The sequence below is a fragment of the Sparus aurata genome, chromosome 1, assembly GCF_900880675.1.
Source record: "Sparus aurata chromosome 1, fSpaAur1.1, whole genome shotgun sequence".
Taxonomy (NCBI): Eukaryota; Metazoa; Chordata; class Actinopteri; order Spariformes; family Sparidae; genus Sparus; species Sparus aurata.
Window position 1 is genome coordinate 16,500,321 of NC_044187.1, and position 23,018 is coordinate 16,523,338.

Sequence of the window (23,018 nt, forward strand, 5' to 3'; positions counted from 1 at the left end):
AACGTATGATTAGTTGTAAGATTTATGACCTTCACACCCCTCAGGCAAAGATCCACGGTGTTCTCAAACTTTGAGACAGAGACACAAAAACCATGCAGCTGATACCATGTCTGACAAGTCTTTTGCAGTTCTTGTAACTACAACTAGTGACTATTGGAAAAAGGGATGTTAAATACAACTAAATCTACAATAATCTTTAGCAGGTAAATCAAAGTAGACACTAAAAAATTTCTAGACCTTCCCTTCCTGACCGAAAGGTAAATTTCTTGAGGAGAAATATTATAATTCCTTCACCTAGACCTTCGGCTTTGGCCTAAAACAGTTGAATGTTATAATTTACTATAACCATTTATTGTTTATAATTGAAGAATCAAAAACTACTATATTTGATTCTAATTGCAGGATCCAAACTCTTCTTCGGGTCATTAAAACCCCAAATTTACCTGAATCATCGCTGAGTACTTGAGCTGAGTACAACACCTCTCTGAGTGCTTAGGCTGCAACCAGGAAATGTCTTCAGTGTCGGCTGTCTGGATCATTATGTTCCTTGATTAATCCGATAATTATTTTGTCTATTGACGGGCAGAAAATATAGATGGATATCGCATACTTCCGTACTTCAAAAACCCAAAGATACTCACGTTTTATTGATATAAAATCATGGCCGGAATAACCTCTTTGGTTAGTCGTGGACAGAAATTGGTTGCTGGGCTCTGGTTTCGTCCAAGTTTCCCCATTAAGGAATCAAATCACACTGTAAATAGCAGCTTCCTTATATTTTGCACAGAGACATGTTTCTACGGTGTCCCAGAACTGACAATTCAGAGAAGTGGCTCTAAAGAAGGATTTTCACATTGTTAGTGATCATAGTGGAGGGAGGTTGATGAGGGGGAGTATTCCTCTGGTTTCAATCTGCAACCTCACAACTAGATGCCACTTAATCCCATACACTGGAGCTTTAATGAGGAAGGACCCAGTTGTTATCGTTGTTTAGAGGTCCCAAACCAATATGCTAGTAGGTAAATTACCCAAAAGCATCTGACATCCAGTGAACATTGGGGCTTGTTGTGAGGTTTTGGAAGCAGTTGACATCCCTGCTCAGTTGGTAATCCAGGCTTGAATAAAACAGCAGAATCCTCAAACAGGAGACACCGGAACCAGAAAATGTCCAGAAAAATCTTTTCTGCTCGATGATCGACTTCAAGAATGAATAGTTTGAACATTATAAGCCGCACTGTGTTTCATCATCACAGGGCTGTTGCGATGGACAGCATCATGATAAAGTAAAACTTTGTAACTTGTAAGACAAAATAACACACTCTTCCTATTTTCTTAAAAGTTTAATTCATAAGCAGAAAAACATCAGCCTGTTCAGTGCTCTACACTCAGGAGTTGTAGAGCTGCTACATCCTTACTTTGACTGGTGATGGGAGCTTAAGGGTGCTGTAATGTCAGTAATGTTAGCAAACTAGATAATAACTGACATAGAGAGGCAACGACCCGCCTCTTCTGAGTTTATTTTGAAAAATGTAAAAAAAAAAAGTGTCAATGGAAAGCGATGAATAGTGTTTTGAACCCACTGGAGTTGTGCCATGAATTACACCGAGGATTGTTTTGTGTGAAACTGCTCAATGAACCGCATCGTCTCACTAAGTATATGTCACCAACACCAATATGGCTGTTTAAAGGTGCAGTTTGTAGTTTTGAGGAGGAAATCTTTATCGAAAGAGAAAAATCTTTAATGACTGTTTTTCTATTTGTATGGCTCAACAAACTAAATAAATCTTCATGACTGAATAAGCTGAGTAGACAAACTGACCATAAATGACAACACAATTTGGTACTATTTCACTTTGTTCAAATGTGGCGGACCCTGCCACCTTTCTAGCTCGGAACAGTGTTCTGGGGAGCTTCTTTTCCTCTGAGAGCAGCACGTTCATTCAATTATGGAAAAATAAATATGTCTGAGTTTGTATTATTACCTCAAATGCTACATAGTGCCCTTTTAATGGATCAAACATGACACAGTTTAAACATTTGTCTCTCACCACTGACTACTTCATTTGTTTTTTTCTGGAATAAAGTCCCATTTTGGTCCAATTACTGATCCAGTTTGCTTCTACCTCTGCTACTGTTACACTTTCATAGCCTTTATAATTGTCTGCACTTTCGCTCACAGGGACAGCAAAAGTTTCATACTTTTCATAATGTCCAAGCTTCCAATCCTGTTTTCATTCTCAGCAAACCCTGAGTGACAAATATGACACAATAAGGTAAAATCGACTTGGTTGTACTACCTTTTACTTTTACTGGAGGTCTATGACTTGACACCGGAAGTCCTTGATTAGTGGCTGAGAAAACATTTTGCTGGATGACTGACAGGATGCTAAGTACTAAACGCTTTGGGATGCATGGATGATGTTTCACTCGATTCACGAAAGCCAAACGGCAGCTGGCATGAACAAAACTGTCTTCACATCTTGAAGTGTTCATCAGGATAAATGGGGCACGATGTCTGTCTTGTCTTATCTTGTCATGACCCTCCTTCTACTGTCAGTCATCCACCTCCACCTCCACAGACTGCTCTCAGGTACAGTGGTGAACTTTGAGAACAAAACCAGCTGGAGGTCTATGACTTGACACCTGAAGCCCGTCTTTACCGGCTGAGAGACATTTTGCAGGACGATTGTCGGATGCAAGATAGCAGAAGATTTTACGGCACATGTATGACGCTTTCGCTTGATGTCGCCTGATTCACAAAGCCAAAGCAAAATTGTCTCCACAGCTTTGCAGTGTTCATCTTGTCTCCTCCTGTCTGTCATCCACCTCCACACCCACAGCCTGCTCTCAGGTACAGTAATCACAAGAAGGGAGGGATGTGTTTTTATTTTTATGATTCATGTTTTTTTTTTCTTTGCATCTGTTCAAGCATTGTCTCTCCTTCTCTCCTCCCTTCCTCCCTTCCTCCTCCTCCTCTCTCTCCTCCCTGGTCGTCCTCTGCAGGCCTGCTGCTGCTGCTGCTGCTCTCTGCTGCAGAGAAGAGGGGCTGCGTGACGTCAGCGAAGGCTCGAGCGGTTCCTTGCTGGTTGGAGCGGAAAAAAAAAATGAAAAAAAAAATGGGGAGAAGACAGCGAGGTGAGTGAGACGCACATTTTCTGTCATTTCTTAACCCCGCTTCTTCTCATCGCATTTGCGTCTCCCTCGGCGTGTGTGTGTGCATGTGTGTGTTTACAATGATCGCTTCATTGACGCCGCTGCTCCTGTGCAACACATTTACGCAGCGTCGGGGAGTCCAGTCCGAGCGGTGAGCCGAAAACGGGAGAATAATCGGGGTGCATGCCAACCTCTCGCCCCGTTCCCTCCGAGAGGGCACAGCTGCTGCCGCCAGCGTCGGGCTGAATTAACCCGGCTCCGGGCATTTCTTTTATTTCTTTTTTTCTCCTTCCTGTAAGCCGCTAACAGTGGCGTTCATCGCCTCTCGTGATGACATTCGGTGATGCCGCTCGTCCACACCCACATGATATTGCTGCGTGCGATTGATCCATGTGCAGTGCAGATATGAGGATCAACGGTGCGTTTCGGCGCTGGATGTGTCAGTGTTTACTGTCGGCCTGAATCAGCTCCCTCAGACCGACAGGGAGACTTTTGGGTCGGCCCTGTTCGGCCTGCATGTGTGAGGATTGTACCTGCCGCCGCCGCTGTATTTACAAGTTCAGTGTGCCCGCTTCTGTGCAGCGCACACACACATTTGCAGCGTTTTCCCCCCCTTTTTTTTAGTGCGTGAATGCGGCATTATTCCATATTTCAACACAAGGTATTTATTTGCGTTCTTCTCGAGTCTTTATGCAAATGTGTGTTTTGTGACATTCCTTCTGAGCACACTTGCATTCAAGAGGAGAGAGTCCAAGGGGAATTATGACTGTGTAAAATTCATCACACTCTCATAATGATACTGATATCGTTCCCACGGGAAAGTCTTCCTGGTGAGGCAGCACACACTCTGCTGAAGTGACAAACATCCAGGGCTGCTGCTGCTGGAGTTTGGGAAACTGTCACGTGACTGAAGTGCATGAGGAATTTGACTCAGAGTCAGTTTGGCCTCCTCCTATATGCTGCTGTGTCTGTAGAGATCAGATGTGACTGAGGTTGGAGCAGTGGTGCAGGAGAGGAGAGGAGGGGTAGCAGGAAAATACACGTGTTATGGGATGTTTGCGGAGAATGAGATTAGAGTAAAGGACTATTAAAGGATGAGTTCACCCCAAAAATGAAAGGCTGGGGAAGTTTCGTGTATTCAACAAAAACATTTCTGGAGCCTCACAGCAAAAAAAAAGCGTTGCAGCAATCTCCTAAAAGACTGAAGAACATGGGGACTTGTTTCAAAATGGAAGACAAAACAAAAAAACCCCAAGTAGCCCAAGACTCTGGAAGCCCTGAGATCCCTAACTTGATCCCTAATTTGCAAAGACGTTAATGTTAACCCTCGAGACAAAGTTGAACTCGTGCACCAGCTTTAGACAGGGTGCATGCTAATGCGCTAAGTTCAGCAACTTCAGTGATGATATTGACATAGAAATGGTAGAAATAACATCTTTTCAATTCAATTTGGGATCTCGGGTCTTCATCCGCATCAGTGGTTTAGGAGAATGCTGTAACGCTGTTTTGTGGACTACAAAGCTACGGCTGACTTTCGGTCGGCATGGTGGTGAGTAGAAGTTAACTGAATTTTCATTTTTTGGGTGGACTTATCCTTCAAGTCCTTGTCTGCTCCTTTCCCTATAGAAAGGCTTCAGTATCTGACTGCAACAGTAAACAACATACATACATGCGACATGCCTGTTTGCACGCCCCATGACTCCTTTATTCGCTGGTCCAAGACCAGATTTTCTGTTAGCACACCTGCAGTTTTCAGCAACCATGTAAATGTCAGTGCTGGCAGATGGTTTCCCAAACGATCACATGTGAGGCAGGAACTCTTACTGATGGAGAATATCTTACTGTCTTTACTGTGCATCGGATATTCCCTCTGGTGTTTGTGTGTATGGAAACGTTACCTTGTGTATGTGTGTTTTCCTTCGGTATGCCAGCGTGTGTGGCTCTTAGAACTGTGAAAGTGACTCCAATGTTTATTACCCATGATCCCACAGGAGACAGAAATCCTCCAGTGTTAGAAAACATGTGAAATTCTATTTACAGTATTTTAATCCACGCCTTTTTGTGACAGTAAGGACAGTTGTGTTTACATTCCTATCTATCTATCTATCTATCTATCTATCTATCTATCTATCTATCTATCTATCTATCTATCTATCTATTTTGACTGCCAGGCACCTGTCAGTCAAAATGTGCTTTGAAGTACACAGATCAGATCTACCTGTCAGGATGTTGTCAGTCAGCCTCGTCACTAAAGTTCACACATTCCATAGGTATTTTAATTCCCTCACTACATGTTTAAAAGATAACACTGGTGATATTTAATTGGATTACTAACAGCAAAACGGACAGGAAGTTAGCTGAAATGACAACAACGCCTCCAGCAGCTTCAAAGACAAAGAGTAAAAATTGTTTATTGCTTCATTTATGATATATATCAGCTCAGTAATTTTGTACAATAGCTGATCTTTGGTCAGACGAATAATGTAAATCAGGCTTTGGATACACAGTCAGTGCTTTTTAGTGGGATCATAAATGTTTTTGTACACTTATGAAAGCTGTTACAAACAATGTGACAAAAATAAGGCTAATAATATTAGTCATGTATTTACCCTGTGATCTGTGTGTGTGTGTGTGTGTCATCATGGCAAAATTTGGCCCAGAGACGATTAATGTAACAGGGAACTGCCACAGAAGCATTTTGAGCACTTTTCCATATATGATATAATATTCCATTTTATAATAGTCTATGTCTTTCTGCTGTCTTTTGCCTGGCAGTAGTAGCATCACAACCGAGCAAGGTACAGTCACAGTGTGTTCACAGGTGTGTAGTTGAGATAAAGATGGCTGAAATCGTAGATGGGTGTGATTTAGCCCACAAGTTTTGACTACTTATGTCATCATCAGTCCTGGGTGGGAACGTCAACATGGCTCATGTGATCATATCCCAAGGTTGCCTCCAGTCGATAGTTTTGTAGATAAAATCTCAGAAGTGCCTTTAAATGTCTTGTTTTGGTCGACCAACAGTCCCAAAGAGACATAACTCTAAAACAGAAAGAAGAACAGTGAGTCCTCACATTTCAGAATGAGCCAGAAAATGTTTGGAGTATTTCCTTGAGAATTGACTTGAGGAATTTTTTATCAAAATAGTTGCTGTAGTTGTTGAATTTTCTATGGATTAGCTCTTATACATCACCAGCCTTATCCTTGTAAACCAAAGCTTTTTCATCTCCGGACAAGTTTCCATTTTTGTGCCTAATTTGAAACTTGTTATTTCATCATTATCTAGCTTCATGCCTTTAGTGCCCATTCTCTTGCGATCAGACGGTTCTTCCCTTTAGCTAATCATTTATTTACGACTTGGTCTCGCTATACACTTTTTGTTATAACGAGACTGTGTGTCTGTGCCCATGCACAGCTGGCTCAGGCATCTCCGGGCTGCTCTGTTATTGTTGTAGTAAAATGGTGTTCATCCAACCGTCACTCGGAGATCAAGGATCAGGCCCATGACTCTGGCTGTTGGGCATTTCAACTTTTCTGTGGGAGACTGTGGGGAACTACTGAATACTCATGTATTATTGTCTAATTCTTCTTTATAAAGGTTTTCAAACCATTAAATAATGACATATGCCTTATGATGGACACGCTATCAAATGTATTAAATGCTCTCTCATTTGGTGTCTTGTCAGACAGAGCGCCATATGTCCACCCAGTTGAAACAGCAAGTATTTAATCTGCACTGATTTCCTTACTTCTCCACCAGAAAACTTGAATATCATGCCAACGCAGGCTCAAGATTAATGAGTATAAAAGGGCCTCAGAGACAGTCAAAATGCAGCCACAAATCACAGAGGCCATTTTCTGCATCATTTCCCACAGACGTCCTCTATGGAAGCCACGTCCCCAGTCTTGTTTTGGCTAACACAGGGGGCTTAACGTACGTACATAAGAGGCTTACCCGTGTTCTTTTAAGAGGATACGAGACACTGAGAAAGTACAGTATCTTAATCAACTCTGATTGGATAAGAGGTTCCTCGATGGAGGGGACAAATGTTTGAGCATATATGAGAGGGGTGCCTGCAAAGCCATCAGTGGCTGAGTTTAATGCAACTAGAATGCTAATAAACACTCAGTATGACTTATTAATGGGTCTAATTACCTGTTGAGGAAACTGTAATATCCGTTAGTTTGATCAGCAATGGACCGGACCACGCTTGCCGGTATACACAGTGACCACAGCAGGGATCAGTGCTGTTAGAGTGCATTGTTGATGCACATATACTGAAAGATAATAGTCTCAGTGAACAGCCGCTTGGATCAATAGTAGACACTGGTGGGACCGCCGGGAATGAGTCTGTCCATCAGCTTACATCTGTTGAAGTCTGTCCATCTTATTTCCCTATCCCCGCCACTGTCCTGACTCGCGCGCCCATAATGAGGCTGTGCAGATTTAGCTTTCTTTTTGTGTTCAGTCTCACTGTGGCATCTGAATGTTAGTACTGCTTCAGTGGGTGCTGGCTGGGGCCTTATGTAACACAAAATTTGGGTGAGAACCACAGCGGCACAAGTGACATTTTGGGTGTAAGTGGGTTGTATATATAAATCAGATGAAGGCTGTTGATGAGCTCTTTCAACTGTCAAAAGGGCACATGTGAATTCAATCCAGAGTTATTAAAGATGCAACATGGAAGATTTTTAGCATTCAAAGTACCAACAATATGTGAAAAAATAACAGATTTGATTATTGCCTCTATGTACTGTGTTGCAAATATATCTAATGAATATAGCATGCTCATCAGCTAGCCCCAACCCGTCCCAGTCTAAAGCATGTGCTAAACACCAACAGTCCCTGAGTTCACCAAGCTCCCTGATGAAACTGCTAGCTACATCGCTAACTGAGCTAACTAGCTAACGGCAAAACAAACAAAATGAGGAGGAAGTATTGTCATGTTTTGTTTTTGGCTCTCTTGGAAAGTAGATTTAATGTGAATTATGGTTTTCACCTCCTCTCCTTTGCCCATGTATTAATCCCATAATGGCTAAAATGAAACGATAGTTAACATACATTAGTGAGCAAGCAATTTCAACAGATTCAATACTAGTCCAATTTATTTGTCGGGCTCTACAAAATATTTCTTTAGCAACTACTGTTTAGCTCTTGAGAGAAATATCTGGCTCTCTTGCTGCTAAAGGCTTCACTGCGTTCACCAGCTATTCACTAACTGTGTCTGTCTGCTGTTTCCTGCTCAGCGAGTGGTGTACTGCGGCTATTCAAAGCTTTTCATCGAAAAACAGTTGCCTGCTGTGGCCCAAAAAATGCTGTGAGAGCAGTGAGAATTAACCAAAAAGTGAAGTTGCAGTTTGAATGACCCCTTTAACATTGTCACTTTGTTTTCACATCGTCATTATGAAAGTACTGATTAAAGTTACTATGCCTTTCAAACGGGCTGCAAGTGACACTAAGGTTGCTGTAAGTATTATTTTCTTATTTAAATTAAGTGTTAAATAGCCCTGTATTCCAACACTCATCACTGTGGTGGAGTGTTATGTTAAATAAAGAAGAAGAAAGAGAATAAAAGAGAAAATACATTTTCTGGTATCCCTGCCCACTTTATCCAGTCAGGACAGAGAACTCCATAATAAGGCGGCCCTGCGTGCTCATGAACACATAATGGCAGAACAGGGAAAGTATGGAGCCAGAACAGTCTCATAATGGATAAATGCACACATAAAGGAATAAATGCATGAAAAAGGACTCACAAATGTATTTGGGGAGTTGTATATATATATATGACTCGATACACTAATGCATTTTCAATGCACACACAAATATGCTTCAATCCATATATAAGTAAAAAAAAAATTCACATATAAAAATAAGATTTGTAAACATATTTGTGATGCGCACACAAATATTTCTTGTTTTAAATATGTGCAATGAAAATTCACAAATGTACAAATCGTCAGTTATTTGCAATTTTCCTCAAAAACATATTTGGAAGTTGTAACATTGATATATGAATTGTCAAACGCGCATTTGTCTCAGTGCTTTTAATTCGTAAACCTCCCTGCATTTGTGTGCAGATTTTTGAGACTCATCTAGCGCGACTCCGATTCACAAATGCGTTTTTTCTACAAGGGGGTCATCTGCAGCCAATCAGATGTCTCACTCCTTTACAGCCAATCACATGAGTGCCTCCCCACGAGGGGTCTTTAACTGACGTCATTAAAGCGCGGATCTAGCCTATGGGGACTGCCATGACAGATAACTACTTCGGCTGGCGGTGTTCTGTGTCCGGTTGCCTTGCAACTGCATGACTGACTGCTGCCGCTAAACTAGCCCTAAACAACTAGCGTTATGTCATAAACGCTAAATTGTTTTTAAAATGAGCTCAGGTACAACATGTGCCGTTGTTGGTTGCCACAACAATTCTAGAAAATTGAAGGAGCAGTCAGTCATATATATATATGTATATATATATATATATATATATATATATATATATATATATATATATATATATATATATATATATATATATATATATATATATGTCAATGGTTTCAATGTATCCCTCTCCATTGTGTCTGCTAAGATTAGACAGGCCCGAAAATGAACAGAGGAGTTACCTTTAGCTCATGTCAGACCTTAGTGGAAATGAGGCGAAGCGTGTTTGAAGATGTCCATGAATCAGCTTGAGAACAGTGAGAGATCAGCTTAAGCTCCAGTCCCATGACTTACTCAGGACTATCACACTTGACCTGCTCATGTAGGTGCCTACTATAAAAGCCATTAAGGGCTTTCACTAAACCTCTTGGTCAGTTCAAAAAGGAGTCTACAGTAGATTGTACTGCAGCTTGTCCAGGATACATGTCAAATCTCTGCAGGGTTCTCGTCCATGTTGGCTGCTGTCACAGTGCTTGCAGTCTTTTTTCTCTTCATTTGATTGGCTGTTTATGATGGTATTGACGATGAAAATAATAATGTGGGAGTGGGAGGAAGAGCACAGTTTAAGCAACCAGCAGTGAAAACAGTTCCAATGCCGAAGCGTAGGTTTCGTTCGTGTCACACCTCTATTACAGTCTTGGCACCTCCAGCATTATGTACAGTTGTGTGCTGCTAACTGCTAGTCGAATTCAGTGCCACAGCATCTCTGGGTGAAGCTTTGCATAGGACTGGCGTGACTGCTGTGATGCACCTTGACTCACTCTGCTCCTCACACCTCCGAGCAAAACAAATCTTTATCAGAGAGCACAGGCACACAGGAATAAATCTCACCTGGCTGTGCTGAGTTAGAGCTCCAGAGTCAGTCCTGTGAACCAAAACTGTGTGAAGCTGAGTGACATTTTGCTTGTAGCTGGTGACTTGTATTATTAATGAATGAATTCAGACCAATTTGATCAGTTGGCGTTCATCCTTTAGAGCTGAACTTTTAACAGTCACGTCATTAGCCTAGCCTGAGGGCAAGCTGATGTTTTATGCACATGGTGCAGAGTTTAGGAATTCTGTTGCAGTGACTGCAGTGTAGACCACAGTGTTTCCACAGTGATAGTGTAAAGAATTTGAAATAGATAAGTTAATATCGCAACAGGGGTTATTGTGCTTCTGTGCCTCTGGTAATGTCAGCTGATCCTGATGATGTCAGACACTTATGCCAAGGGACTGACCAATTATAGAAAATGTTTACAGTTCGATTTGGCAGGAAAGGCTCTGCTATTTGAGGGAGCTCTCAGAAGATTCGATCAGCAATGAGGATTCTGCTGGGCGAAATAATCCCTCTTTAATAAACACACAAATGGACATTAAATCTTAGTTAAATCACCAACACCATTAAATACAGCACATACGGTCCTCCTTGTTTGGGGGGAGGCAGTAATCAGCGTTGGAATGAGCATATCAGCAGAATAGTAGTGAGAAGTGTTGTGTGTTGCATCTACATTGATATGACTGCGTTACTAGTCAGCTGATGGCCACACAGATGGGAATAATCCAGTGATTGTGAAGCATGGATTGAGACAGGTTAGCCTGAACTAACACTATTCTTCTCTGGTCTGTACATTGGTGACAGTGATATGTTGTTGTGGATGCCACAGCATGTTGTGCAGGACCCACCCTATTCTGCATTTAATTGGCTTGCATCTTTGTATTTTTGTATGATGAATGCCTGTAAGGCTTTTTGGTCCTGGAAGTCCGTTTGATAACTATGGGGAGGGAGACCAGTGTGGCCCGTGCCAACAGCCAGTGCCTGTTCATTGCTTTACTGTTTAATCACACCACAAATGATACAAGAATTAGCTAGCTATTTCCTGACTGTGTTTAGTGGTTTTTCTGGTGTTACTGTGTCGGTGTCTTTCTTGTGGTTGGTTTTTATAACAAATAATTAGTGCTGATACAGCAGATTGTGTGCTTAAGTTTCCCCAGTAACCAGACCGACTACATTGGCCGGCAGTATCCCTCGGGGGACCAGCTACAGGGACAACCGATGGGAACCCACCCTGCAACACCCCTGCTGAGCCCAGAGACACTCGTGCAGTGAAGAGTGGCCCTGGAGGATGAATGAGCCTGAGAGGAGCCACAGAAGGCCGGAAGAGAGGCTGAAGAGATTGTTGTGTTTACTGGGGAAACTACTGCTCATAAACCGCCGTATCAAAACTGCAAGAAAAATAAACATAACCAGAACACCACTTTGAGTTAACGTGGAGAATTCAACTAACAAAAGCAACCAATCAGAAGCAGAGTAGGGCAGGTCCTGCAAGAAATGCAGTGGGATCCATAACTGTGCAACAGTGATGGGCTAGTTATGCTAAACTAACCAGGAATATTTTGGGCAATCATCTCCGTGTATTGAATGACCAGCGATCTGTGAAAGCCAGGAGGAACCCTCCATATTTTGGGAAATATAAACACTGCACAAACCAAAGAGACACAATTAAACTGGAAGCTCAAGGTTGTTGAGGTTAATGTACTTGTATGCCACTTTTAGACGTGTCAAAGGATGTTACAGAAGATGACAAACCTGCTTAGGTAAAGAATAAATCTGGAATGAATCGCAGAATGCCAAACAATTGATAAAATATTCAAGAACATAAAACACTGGGAGATTGCCTGTCAACCTGTACTTTCCCTTCATTGAACAGGATTGGTGTTAGAAAAACTTTTAACAAGACTTTAAGAAGACGGCGAATTCGCTGAGTAGAAAGATATTTAAAAAGAAAGTGACCTTGGATAAGCTAAGTTGGAAGGGAAACCCCCTACTGGGATGGTTGAGCTTGCAGTGAGTGCGGTGAAATATTAAAATATGTGCGATTGATCTGCAGAGCTCATGGTTTGATCCAGATGTTAGTGGTGCTGCACTCCTTCATTTTCCACTCTTAGGCAGATAAAATGCTGCTGTGCTGGACGCAGCAGCACAGCAGGTACATTAAGGGTGGTTGTATGCAGAGCTGCGATAGAGTGTCCCATACCTCCTAATTAAAACTGCTTAGATACTGCTGTGTACACAAACTGTTAGCCAGTGACCACACACCTGTAGTGCTGAAGATTAAAAGATATAGTGAGAAGGAGAGAACGACTACAGATCTTTGTCTGAAATGATTTTGGATAAAAGCATCTTAGAGTTAATACCTGGCTTGACATTAATATGAAAGATGTTTCCAGCTGTGTCGCAACACTTTTCTGACTGTGAAAGCCGATGCAGGATTTTAGTTACAACTATTAAGTATGTGGAAGCCTTATCAACATATTTATGTCTCTAAACTATGATTTTGTGCTGATTCCTGATTAGGGCTGGACGATGGTTGTAATCAAATGGTAAATAGACTTTGTTTATAGATTATAGCTGGAGCTCTCATGCAAGATGCCTGCCAAGTAATCACTCTAAACTATCTGCATGAAGAATGTGTTGGCAAGGGACACGATTTTGGTATCGGAAGTGTTCTGGTTTTGGATTGTTGTCCAAGAAGTATTGACCGACTGGTATGTTGTCTTTTAGTATCCTTTGGACTCTGTGCTCTGTAGATAAGTACCAATGATGTTCTAGGCGGCTTTAATCCACCCGCTACGTCGACTTCCTGTCCTGCGCCGTCCACCAACAATGCCAGTTTGTGATGCCTCCAGTCAGAATGCTTTCTATTGCTCCTCTATAAATGTTTACAAGGTTTTGGCGCTGGAATTTAGCCTTCTTAAGTTTAAGTTTCAGTAAGAAGTAGAGCCTTTTCTGTGCCTTTTTTTTTTTTTATTAGGGTGGTGTTGTGTGACAACCAAGGTTCTCTGTCATGTCGATTCCTAGGGAGATAAAACTGTTCACCTGCTTCACCTCAGCTCCAGTGATGTAGTCAGGGGTGTGTGTCTCAGCCTCCCTTTTTTCTAAAATCAACAATCAGCTCTTTGGTTTTGCTGACGTCTAGCAGTGGACTGTTTATTGTGCACCGCTCTGCAAGATTTTTTGATTTCCTCCCGATATGAGCTCTCATTGTTGTTTGTGATGCAGCCGAATGTAGACAGCCTGTCTGGAGAGCAAAAGTTTTCCAACGTGCAGTCTCATAACCCTACGATCATCTGATGGTGATTTAGCTTTTATATGCTTTTGTAAAATTTATCTGCATTCATAAAAGTTAAGAGCCGTGTCTCAACTCCAACTCTATTCTCACGTCTAAGGTTGCTAACCGGGCTGTAAATAATGACCGGTGGATGGTAGAGGAAATCTTGGCTATTGCCACCAATGGCTAAATCATTCTCAGATGGGTTCAGAGATTGCTGGCCGATCCATCTGGTGATCAGTCTCTTTCTTATTTATAGTATCAATATATTTCAAAACATGGCAAACAAATTGAAAAACCATTCATATAAAACTGGTCGACCTCAATAACTCATTGTTAGCTTTAAGCTATATGTTAAAGGTACCTCATGGACTTTATTTCTTTTGTCCACAAAGTTATGCTTTATTATTATTATGTTTACATTCAGTCTTACTTTAAATCCAATGTGTGTCTTGAGGCCTACAGTACTTAACCTGTTTAATGCATTTCCTTATGAACAATTTGCAGAGGAAGACATTAAAACCTTCAGGGTTTACACGCTTGCTCGCAGTCTTCTTCATTGTTGCCTTTCTTGGTGAATCGCTACACTTCTCCAGTGCGTGCACATGTGCATCGTTGTGTAAATGATAGAAACATTGCTCCACACCATAAAAAACTCTACAATATGGACCTTGTATTATTTCCCAGCTCAACTCTTGAATGGGCAAAACACAACCAAGCAAAGAATTTTTGCATGTATTTTGAGATGAGAATCTTTCAGATTAGTAAAACTCCACTTTCACTCTTTGTCTTTCCCATTCACGCAGCTTCCTCACAATCATACCTCTCTGCTTCTCCACTCTCGCTCTTTGTCATCACCTTTCTACATCTCTATTCTCTCCGTCTATTTGAGAAGGCTCTCCTGTGACTTCCTCCTGACTTCATGCCTGGAAACCTTTTCTCTGTGAGATGGAAATGGACTGCAGGAGTTGGCAATGACTGTGGATCAGCCTCCGTTTTTTAAACACCCTCTTGACTTGAGGTTGCTGCCCGGTAGACATGTAAACAGTAATACAGACAGAGTCTTTTAATCCTGATACGTTCACTCGCGCTCATGACCTCATGACCAAGAACTATGATCAAATTTGTATTCTGTTCCATTTTGGACTGACTTAGATGCCTCGCTGGGGCCGCCTCAGAGCTTGCATAGGATTGACAGACCATAAGAATGAGATTGTTTCCCAGCAAAGAGCCTTTAAAAAGAGGCTTTCCATTAAGATCTGTACATTAGGGGAACGCAAGAAAGAGAAATAAAACATCCAATTATGGTGATATTTTTGATGGCCTGTCATGTCAGTCAATAATGTGGTCTATAGCATTATGAAGCAGCATTCGGATCTTTACTAATGACTTTATATCCCCATCAGCCCTGGACTTGCAGAAGTCAGAGAAAACTGAACACAGTAAATAAACATTGAAACGGTCGATAAACGATCGAAATGAGCTGCTGACTTTGATCAACGAGAGCAGGATACATAAAATGCTAAACACCGCGCCACTCTCTGTGGTATTTTGAACATAGTACAGGTGGCTGCTCTGTAGAATCATTATGACTGAGCCTTTCTGTGCTTGTTTTGGATCCCAAAATAGTGTCGCGGCACCAAAATGTGGCCTTGGGATTGTAGCAGATGTGCGTCTGATCGCTGCATGAGTGACAAAGAAGCACTGAGATTTTCCCATTTCTAATCCATCTGCCTTTACCGAAAGGACGTCTTGTGTGTCTGATCAGTGTTCTACTGTCTCGGCTTGTCAGTTGGCAGTTAAAAGATAGAAACCGCTGTATACTAGATGCAGTTGGGACCGCTGGTTTGGTGGGGTGATAGTTGTTGGTCGTTACTGGAAAAAGAGAAGTATCAGTCACATGTGTTGTCCCGACACATCAAACTTGTTGCCTAATGTCGGATGAACTGAATGTCGGAATCCCTTTGGGCTGATTGGAGTAGATTCAGATCACCTGTTGCGCAGCGTGTGGAGACCGGTTCCTTCATAAACAAGTCCTTCACCACTGGAACGATAAATATGAAACTTGACTCTAAGACAAATGTTTTTTGACACTGGTGCTACATGACCAGAGAAAAACAGAGAAAAATGGCTGTTGCATTCATTCTGCTCAAAGAGTAGAATATGTACAACAACCAGAATGTGCCGCACCGGACCAACAAACACTCGCGCCGATGGCTGATCTACTGCGATTTAGGTGGTGCTTAGTTTTGGCTTGGAGTCCTTTTTGAAACAGTACACAGCGAGGCAGCCAGCTGGTAACAAACAATATTATATTACATCTAAACAGCGCACTAAAATATGTTAAAATATGTAGATGCAACAGCCCAGATGGCGGATCCTAGGGCTGTTGGCGCATTTTTGCAGGCTTAAAAAGGCTGGGCTTTGGGTGCGGGCAGAAGAAGTTTAACATTGTTCATTGGAGTATACTACCAACATTGTAGCGATACAAAGCTGGTTTAAAATTTGCCCTCATGGCCAAACAGGGTTTGATGATGCCGTTTTGTGAAGGCTTAAGAGAGTTGGGAAGTAGCAGTAGCACACTCCTTCGTTTATGCGAATCTGTTGACACATTCTGATTTGTATTTTGAGCATTCTGCAGCCTCGTTGAGTGACTAATAAAAATGTCAGTATTCAACTGGCATCAGAGCCTTGCTTTGTGCTATTTGTGCAAGAGCTTTGCCTGCCCCACCAATAGCCTGGTGCCTGCAGGTTCCTTTTGTTGTTTACCTTCACTGAAACCCCTTTAAACCCAAGCCCCTTCATGCGCATCTCATTTAATTTGGGAATCTTTATAGGGAGGTAAAGGGAAGAAACATATTTCAGTTTCATTATCACTGAAGAGACATTTGTGAGATTTGGGATTCCCAGAAAAACTTGATTGTATTTTGATGCGGTTTGGAACTTGTTGTCAGGCTTATTTCCCCCAGCGCCGCCTCAATTCAAACACAAGCTACAGGATTAAATGCAACAAAAACATTGCTTATGATGTGTCTGGTACTTTTGCGGTGTGATTTTAACCGAGATTTTTGTTTAAACACACAAAATGAAAACAGAAAATGTCAAGTTTGAAACAGTGAGCCATAAATGCAGTGATGTGAATTAAGTAGATGAAGTAGTAGATTTCTCTATTTGTGCTTGACTAAGACGGAATCTACTGACGATGTGTGCTGGTGGAGATATCCATAACTGTGTAATACTCACTCGTGCACTATTCACTGATCACAATCAAACATTGAAGACAGTCCTCTGGGATGTCTCAGCTGAGCTTCACTGGCGGGATGTGACATGTGACTACCAAACAGCCTCACTTCCGTCCATGTCCTGCCTGCTTAAATACCTCACTTTGTAATTTCAAGCAGATGGGGAGGCCTGCTGTCTGCAGTGTAGTGACTGCATCTGTGAGATCCTCCTCCTTTAATAAGTGGGCACGGCTTGCCAGCACACTCCCTGTTCCAGCCTCACCAGACGTCTAATAACAGTCTCTGTGACTTCTGGGGATTTCCAGTGTTTAAGCCCTCTGTGGAGAACGGCTGGCATCTGTGATTTGTGATTTCACCGCCAACGTCTGTGCCCACTACTTCTCTCATTAATCACTGCTGTAGAAAGTTCTCTGAGAGACTTTGGTCCAAGCTCCGGTCTTGGATTGTTAGTTTCGTTGAGATAATTAGTTCTTGCAGTTATTATCCTTTTAGAAATTGATTGTTTCTGTATCAACTGTCAGACAAATACAACCACAGCAGATACGACATTACAATTACAGAGGGACATTAAAACAAACACAGCGCTCCACCATAAGAAGTAAGTACAACAGAAAACAAGTGACACGCAGCCAACACAACACCACAGCTGCAGAGTCCAAATGGTCCATATTAAAGCACAGACTGTGCCCACTCGTCTGCATGGGCTGCACTTGATATGCGAACCATGTGGCATTATACACAAATCCAAGTTCAGGGCTTGGAAGCCGATCTGTTTTTGAAAGGCAAATGACACCAATGTTATTTGTTTTATGGGGAACTTTCAGTGTTAAACAGTACTTGTGGAGTATACAGTGTGGATCAGGGTTTCATTTGAGGGGGAAACATAATGAAGGATGAGTTTAGCGGAGCTTCGGGGATCCATGAAAAGCAGCGAGAAATGGTCGAATCCAGTGTTGTAAAAGTACTCAGAAGTCTTACCTGAGTTAAAGTAAATATGTAAAGTCACCCACATGCATAGTAAAAGTATTAAAGTACCTGATACTAGATGTTCTTAAGTATCAAAATGACAAGTATGAGGAAATTATACATCATTTTTGTATGTATATGCTGTATACTTTGGGTTCCGGACTAACTTTTTACTCTGGTTGCACTGGTGTAACTTAGGTTTTCATTTAGGTACACCCTCGTAATTATACTTATTGATGCACTCAATAATACAGTTGAACTTAATTTCTTAACCAATTTTGTAAAATGTTGTATACAGGAATACGGTTGTTCAAAGGCAAGTGCAACCAATGACACATTTTTGGGGTGCATTTTGTGACCAAAATAGCATCATGGTGTCCTGAGTGGAGTCAAAAGCACAATATTTTTCTCCAGAACATTGTAGAGTGAAAGTGTACAGTATGACATGACTTAAATCTATTTACATTTATCACATCAGCAGCCCATATTATAAGACGTGTGAGGTATTTTATTACTAATAACCATTTTTTTTATGATAAGTGTGATAAGAACTTTTGCCGGTGTGCTATAGTTTTCGATCATTTCTGTTATGAAGAGGAATACTTGACCATGGGTGTAACCAACTAAACCTAAACCCTGTTTAAGGAGATTTTTAGAACAATCTTGACACAAAGAGCTTTTTAGAAAGATTCATACGATTATGCAATGTGTAGACAAGAACTAGTGTTGCCATTTTCATATTAAACACCATTTTTATTCATTTATTTATATCTTTTACTAGTTTTCACTGAATTGGTTTGTAGCAAACAGTTTTTCAGTGCAGTGCTGATCAGAGAATCAGAGAAACCTGATGCGGAGGAACTGACCTGAGGCTGGCATGCTGAATTTCTATTTACACTAGGGACATCAAGCGCTGAGTAATTGGATAAACCCACTGATGCAATGTTCTTGCAGTGGCATGACATCGCTCAACATCTTGTAACAAATAGAAATAGTACAAAAAATACTTTTACTGTATATGATGATTTTGAATTATCATATGAATTGCTGAATGCTGATATTCATGCTTTGATTGTCTTTAATTCTTTTGGTGTGCAAACACTTGACTCATCTTTTCTTCACTTTCTACTTGGGTGTTATTGGAAATATAAGGCAACATTGAAAGCTTACAAGATAACTGCAGAGTCAAAGCCCGGAGAAAGAGGACACTACTCAGATAACAGACAGTCGGGTTCCCAGAGAGTGTTATCCAGCTGACCTGGTACACTTCAGACTAGAAGATTGGGTGTTGGCGCTAACAAGCACTCTCACTAATGGAGCCATTTCCTTTTTCCCAAGTCCTCTCCCAGTCTTCCTCTGAGTATTCCAGCATACAAGTGCAAGAGTTAGCTTTTTAACCCTTAGTCAAATACAGGTTTCATGTTACTTGACCACTAAACCTAAAGATCAATATTCCCACTTTAAGGGTTCAGACAGCAGACTGTGATGTCTGCTGTGTCCAGACAGCTGGAGAAGGAAGCATTTAGAGATGGACCGTCACATTTTACGAGAATGTATCAGAATACTAATATCATGCAGTTAACTTTAAGGAAGGTTTCTTGTTACTGTTGAATGAAAGTTGAATACAAATGTATGAATTTGTCTGATTTTCCTTCTTTGTTTACAACCCGGTCATGGTTCACTGCATGTCAGTTTGTCAGTTGAAAGAAGAATAACAACTGAAAGAAGTCCGTAAAGGTTAAAGTAATGGAACTTTTTCGACCTTGTTGCAGGAAAATTCTAAATATATTTGAAGTAAAAGGCTGGGAAAAGTTTGCCCCGGTGTATTGATTTGCAGTAAACTTATGTCAGCAACTTATTTTCAGAAGTTTTGCAAACATAAAACCTCCATAGATCCAGCACCTCTTTTATAATTGTAGTCTACGGGGAAAATGCCTTTTTTTGCGTGCATTGCTGAAATACCGGGGGTGATCACTGGGCTAGGTGGCACCGCCTTATCCAGGTCTAAATAGTAGGTTCATGACCACAGCCAAGGTAGCAAAAGCACTGAAGGAGGTGGTGCGACAACAAGCTCAGGTCTAGACAGCTGACCAATCAGGGTAGACTGGCCTTTTAGGGAGGGGGGCCCTAAGGAGACAGGCACTACAATGGAGCGTCCAGACAGAGTGTGAATTGAATGAATAAAAGTGTTTTTGAATGTTAAAGTACAAACCCAAAATGAAAAAATGACCCTGATCCTGAACCTTTATACTGAGCTGTGTTTTGTTTTTTTTATCTGTTTCTAGGATGTTACGCAGCGGAACCATGAAAGATGGAGTGAAAGAAACAGCTGGATGTTGCCACTATGTGTGGTCGTGTGACTGAGCCGGGCTCCTCCGTTGCACATGGGATCTCTCTTCATCCTACTGACTTGCCGTAGTTGCCCAGTTTTCGCCATGAGAGGATCTGTCAGGTGTTTGACCTCTGTGCCCTCATACTGGCACCACTGTTGTGCCGCGTGAGCGCCTCCTCTCCTCCGGCAGTTACTGCACGGCATGGCCTCTCTGGACCTGCCATACCGCTGTCCTCGCTGCGGGGAGCACAAGCGCTTCCGAAGCCTGTCATCCTTGCGTGCCCACCTGGAGTACAACCACACGTACGAGACCCTCTACGTCCTCTCCAAGTCTAACAGTGTATGTGATGCCGCTGCTCTGCTGCCACTAGTGGCCGAGGGAGCTCTCCTCACACCTGCCAACAATAACGACCCCTTCGAGCCCCTCCGGCCTTCAGCTTTAAAGGAGCGACGCTTCCCTTGCCGCGAGCTTCCTTGTGCTGACGACCTGAGTTTGACCCCGGCTAACTCCAACACAGCAGCCAGGTATATTCCCAATGTGGAGTTTCCCCTGGGGGAGATTTTCATGAAGAAAGCCATGACATCCGCGGACCCGGGTCCCCATGGAAACCCCAGCACAGCTGTAGCAGTGGCAGCTAATGTAGCGGCCAGTGCAGTGGAGGCGGCTTATGAGGAAGGCCTGGCCAGGCTAAAGGCGCGGGCGTTTGAACGTCTGGAGCTGGATGAAAGGCTGGAGAAGCTGTCGGAGGAGGTAGATAAACAATTGAATGCAAGAAAAAACTTGACACAGTTTGGTGTTAACAGTAGGAATTGATCAGATTGTTCCTATGTTGTGTATATCGTCGTAGGGGGACTTATTTTAGGTAATTTATTTTACAAACAAAAGCTTAACCTTCTGTAGAATTTTTTTATTCCCACTAGAGGTTGTAAAAAACTTGGATAAAGCCAGGCAACATTGAGAATCAATAAGATGAAAGAAAGGCACACATTTTACTCAAGCAACTTCAGGCATGAAAAAATGCCAAACATTTGCCGGTTCCAGCTTCTTGAATGGAAAGATTTGCTGTTTTTCTTTGTCATTTATGATAGTAAATAAAAGATCTCTGGTCTTTTGGACTTTTCTAGTTCATTACATTAGCGCTTTGAGCACTTTTCTGTCTAATTTCACATTTTCTTTCCTCAAACTAATGACGCTGTAAAATGTATGCAAAACATGGAGACGTTTGCTGACACATTTTTGCCAATGAACAAGTTAATTACTTAGTTAATGACCTCATTTGCACAACTAGATAGTTCCGCTCACAGTGGGGACTGCGGTGGGACATTATGCAGCTCAAAGCACCTCTTGTCTCGTAGGTGGAGCAGAAAATAGCGGCCCGCGTAGGTCGTCTTCAGGCGGAGCTGGAGAGGAAGAGCTCTGAGCTGGAGCGGGCCAAACAGGAGAGCGAGCGGCTGAGCCAGGAGAAACAAGACCTGGAGGACAAGGCCTCAGAGCTCTCCAGGCAGGTGGACGTCTCCGTGGAAATGTTAGCCAACCTCAAACAGGACCTGGTGAACAAGGAGGAGGAGCTCAATCACAAACAACAGTGAGTGTTATACTCTTACTGTTCTTCACACTTCAGACTGTCTCATTATTGTCTTGGTGTAAGTTTGGAACTTTGGGGGATTTCCTTCCCGGTGGAAACAGTTTTGTTAGTTTCTCAGTTATTTTGTTTTCTCATTTTTTTGGTTAGAATTGATATAATTATGGCTGCTGGTGTGTTTTTTCTTTGGACGATGCTTGATTTGGTCCTCAACGCCAGGCCCTACCTTGGCAGTTGACAGGATACTATTTGTGTGGGTGATCTGGGGGGGCTGCATGCTGTAGGTGTGAAGGGATTCTTTGGTTTTGGGTGTATATTGATGTTGTAGTTGTATGTGGACCTCAGGAAGAATAGAAGGCTACCCTAGTAGACACCAATGGGAATTCAAATAAACAAATAAATAATAGCTGGCCATTCAAACACACAATAGATAGCTGGTTTTATGGAGCTGAAAAGGTTGGTTGATTAATTAATTGCTTCTTTGACAGATATTTAATGAAATGCTTTTTTAATTATCAAGCAAAATTGCCAGAAATTTACTGGTTGCAGCTTTTGAAATTGGAATATCTGCTTATTTTTAATTCTTAATTTCTATTGGTGCAAAAACAAGTGCACAATTAATAATAGAAAATAAGAAATATTGTTGATACACTTTTTTTGATGACGGTAAAATTTGACAAAACAGCATTATAGTGAAGTACTGTAGTTCTGCGTTTATTCATAGTTTTTTCAGTGAAAATAAGACTTTGGCCTCTCCTCAGCCTACAATGGCTACAATACAATGGAGATACAACAATGATCAGAACAAGGAAAAACAGAGTTTGTTGATTTCGTTATCCGCTTTGGTTGTAACTGACGATTTCCACCAGTGTTGATCGATGTGTCGATTGGAAGATGATGTTCTCAAATGTCTTGTTTCGTCCACAACCCAAAGATATTCAGTTTACTGTCACATTTAAAAAGCTTAAATCAGAATATATATCTATATTTTTCCAACTTCTTTGTCAACGGTTATCAAACCCATGAATCGATTATCAAAAAAATTGCAGATTAATGATTCATAGTGAAAACTGACACACTTAACAGCTGTTTAGACGATTATTATGTCATCAGGTGGGTTGCTCCGTCTCTTGTTCATACGGAGGGTACAGTCCACAGGGCCTGTGGTGGAATCAGAAGTTGTAGCTGTAAAAGAACTCAGTTGAA

General features: G+C 41.7%; 1 protein-coding gene across 3 annotated transcripts in view; it reads left to right on the forward strand.

Moving 5' to 3' along the window:
- Positions 1-2,614: 2,614 nt before the first annotated feature.
- fbxo41 (F-box protein 41) overlaps positions 2,615-23,018 on the forward strand; it is a 60,517-nt gene continuing 40,113 nt past the window's right edge. The window contains exons 1-4 of one of the 3 annotated variants that reach the window (XM_030421484.1): positions 2,615-2,851; positions 3,004-3,135; positions 20,183-20,980; positions 21,586-21,815. In XM_030421484.1, coding sequence (XP_030277344.1) covers positions 20,432-20,980; positions 21,586-21,815 — 779 coding nt within the window. In that variant the 5' untranslated portion in view covers positions 2,615-2,851; positions 3,004-3,135; positions 20,183-20,431. Of the gene's footprint in view, positions 2,852-2,972; positions 3,136-3,228; positions 3,815-20,182; positions 20,981-21,585; positions 21,816-23,018 lie in introns of those variants that run through there. The other 2 variants (XM_030421475.1, XM_030421493.1) reach the window with 2 other exon arrangements.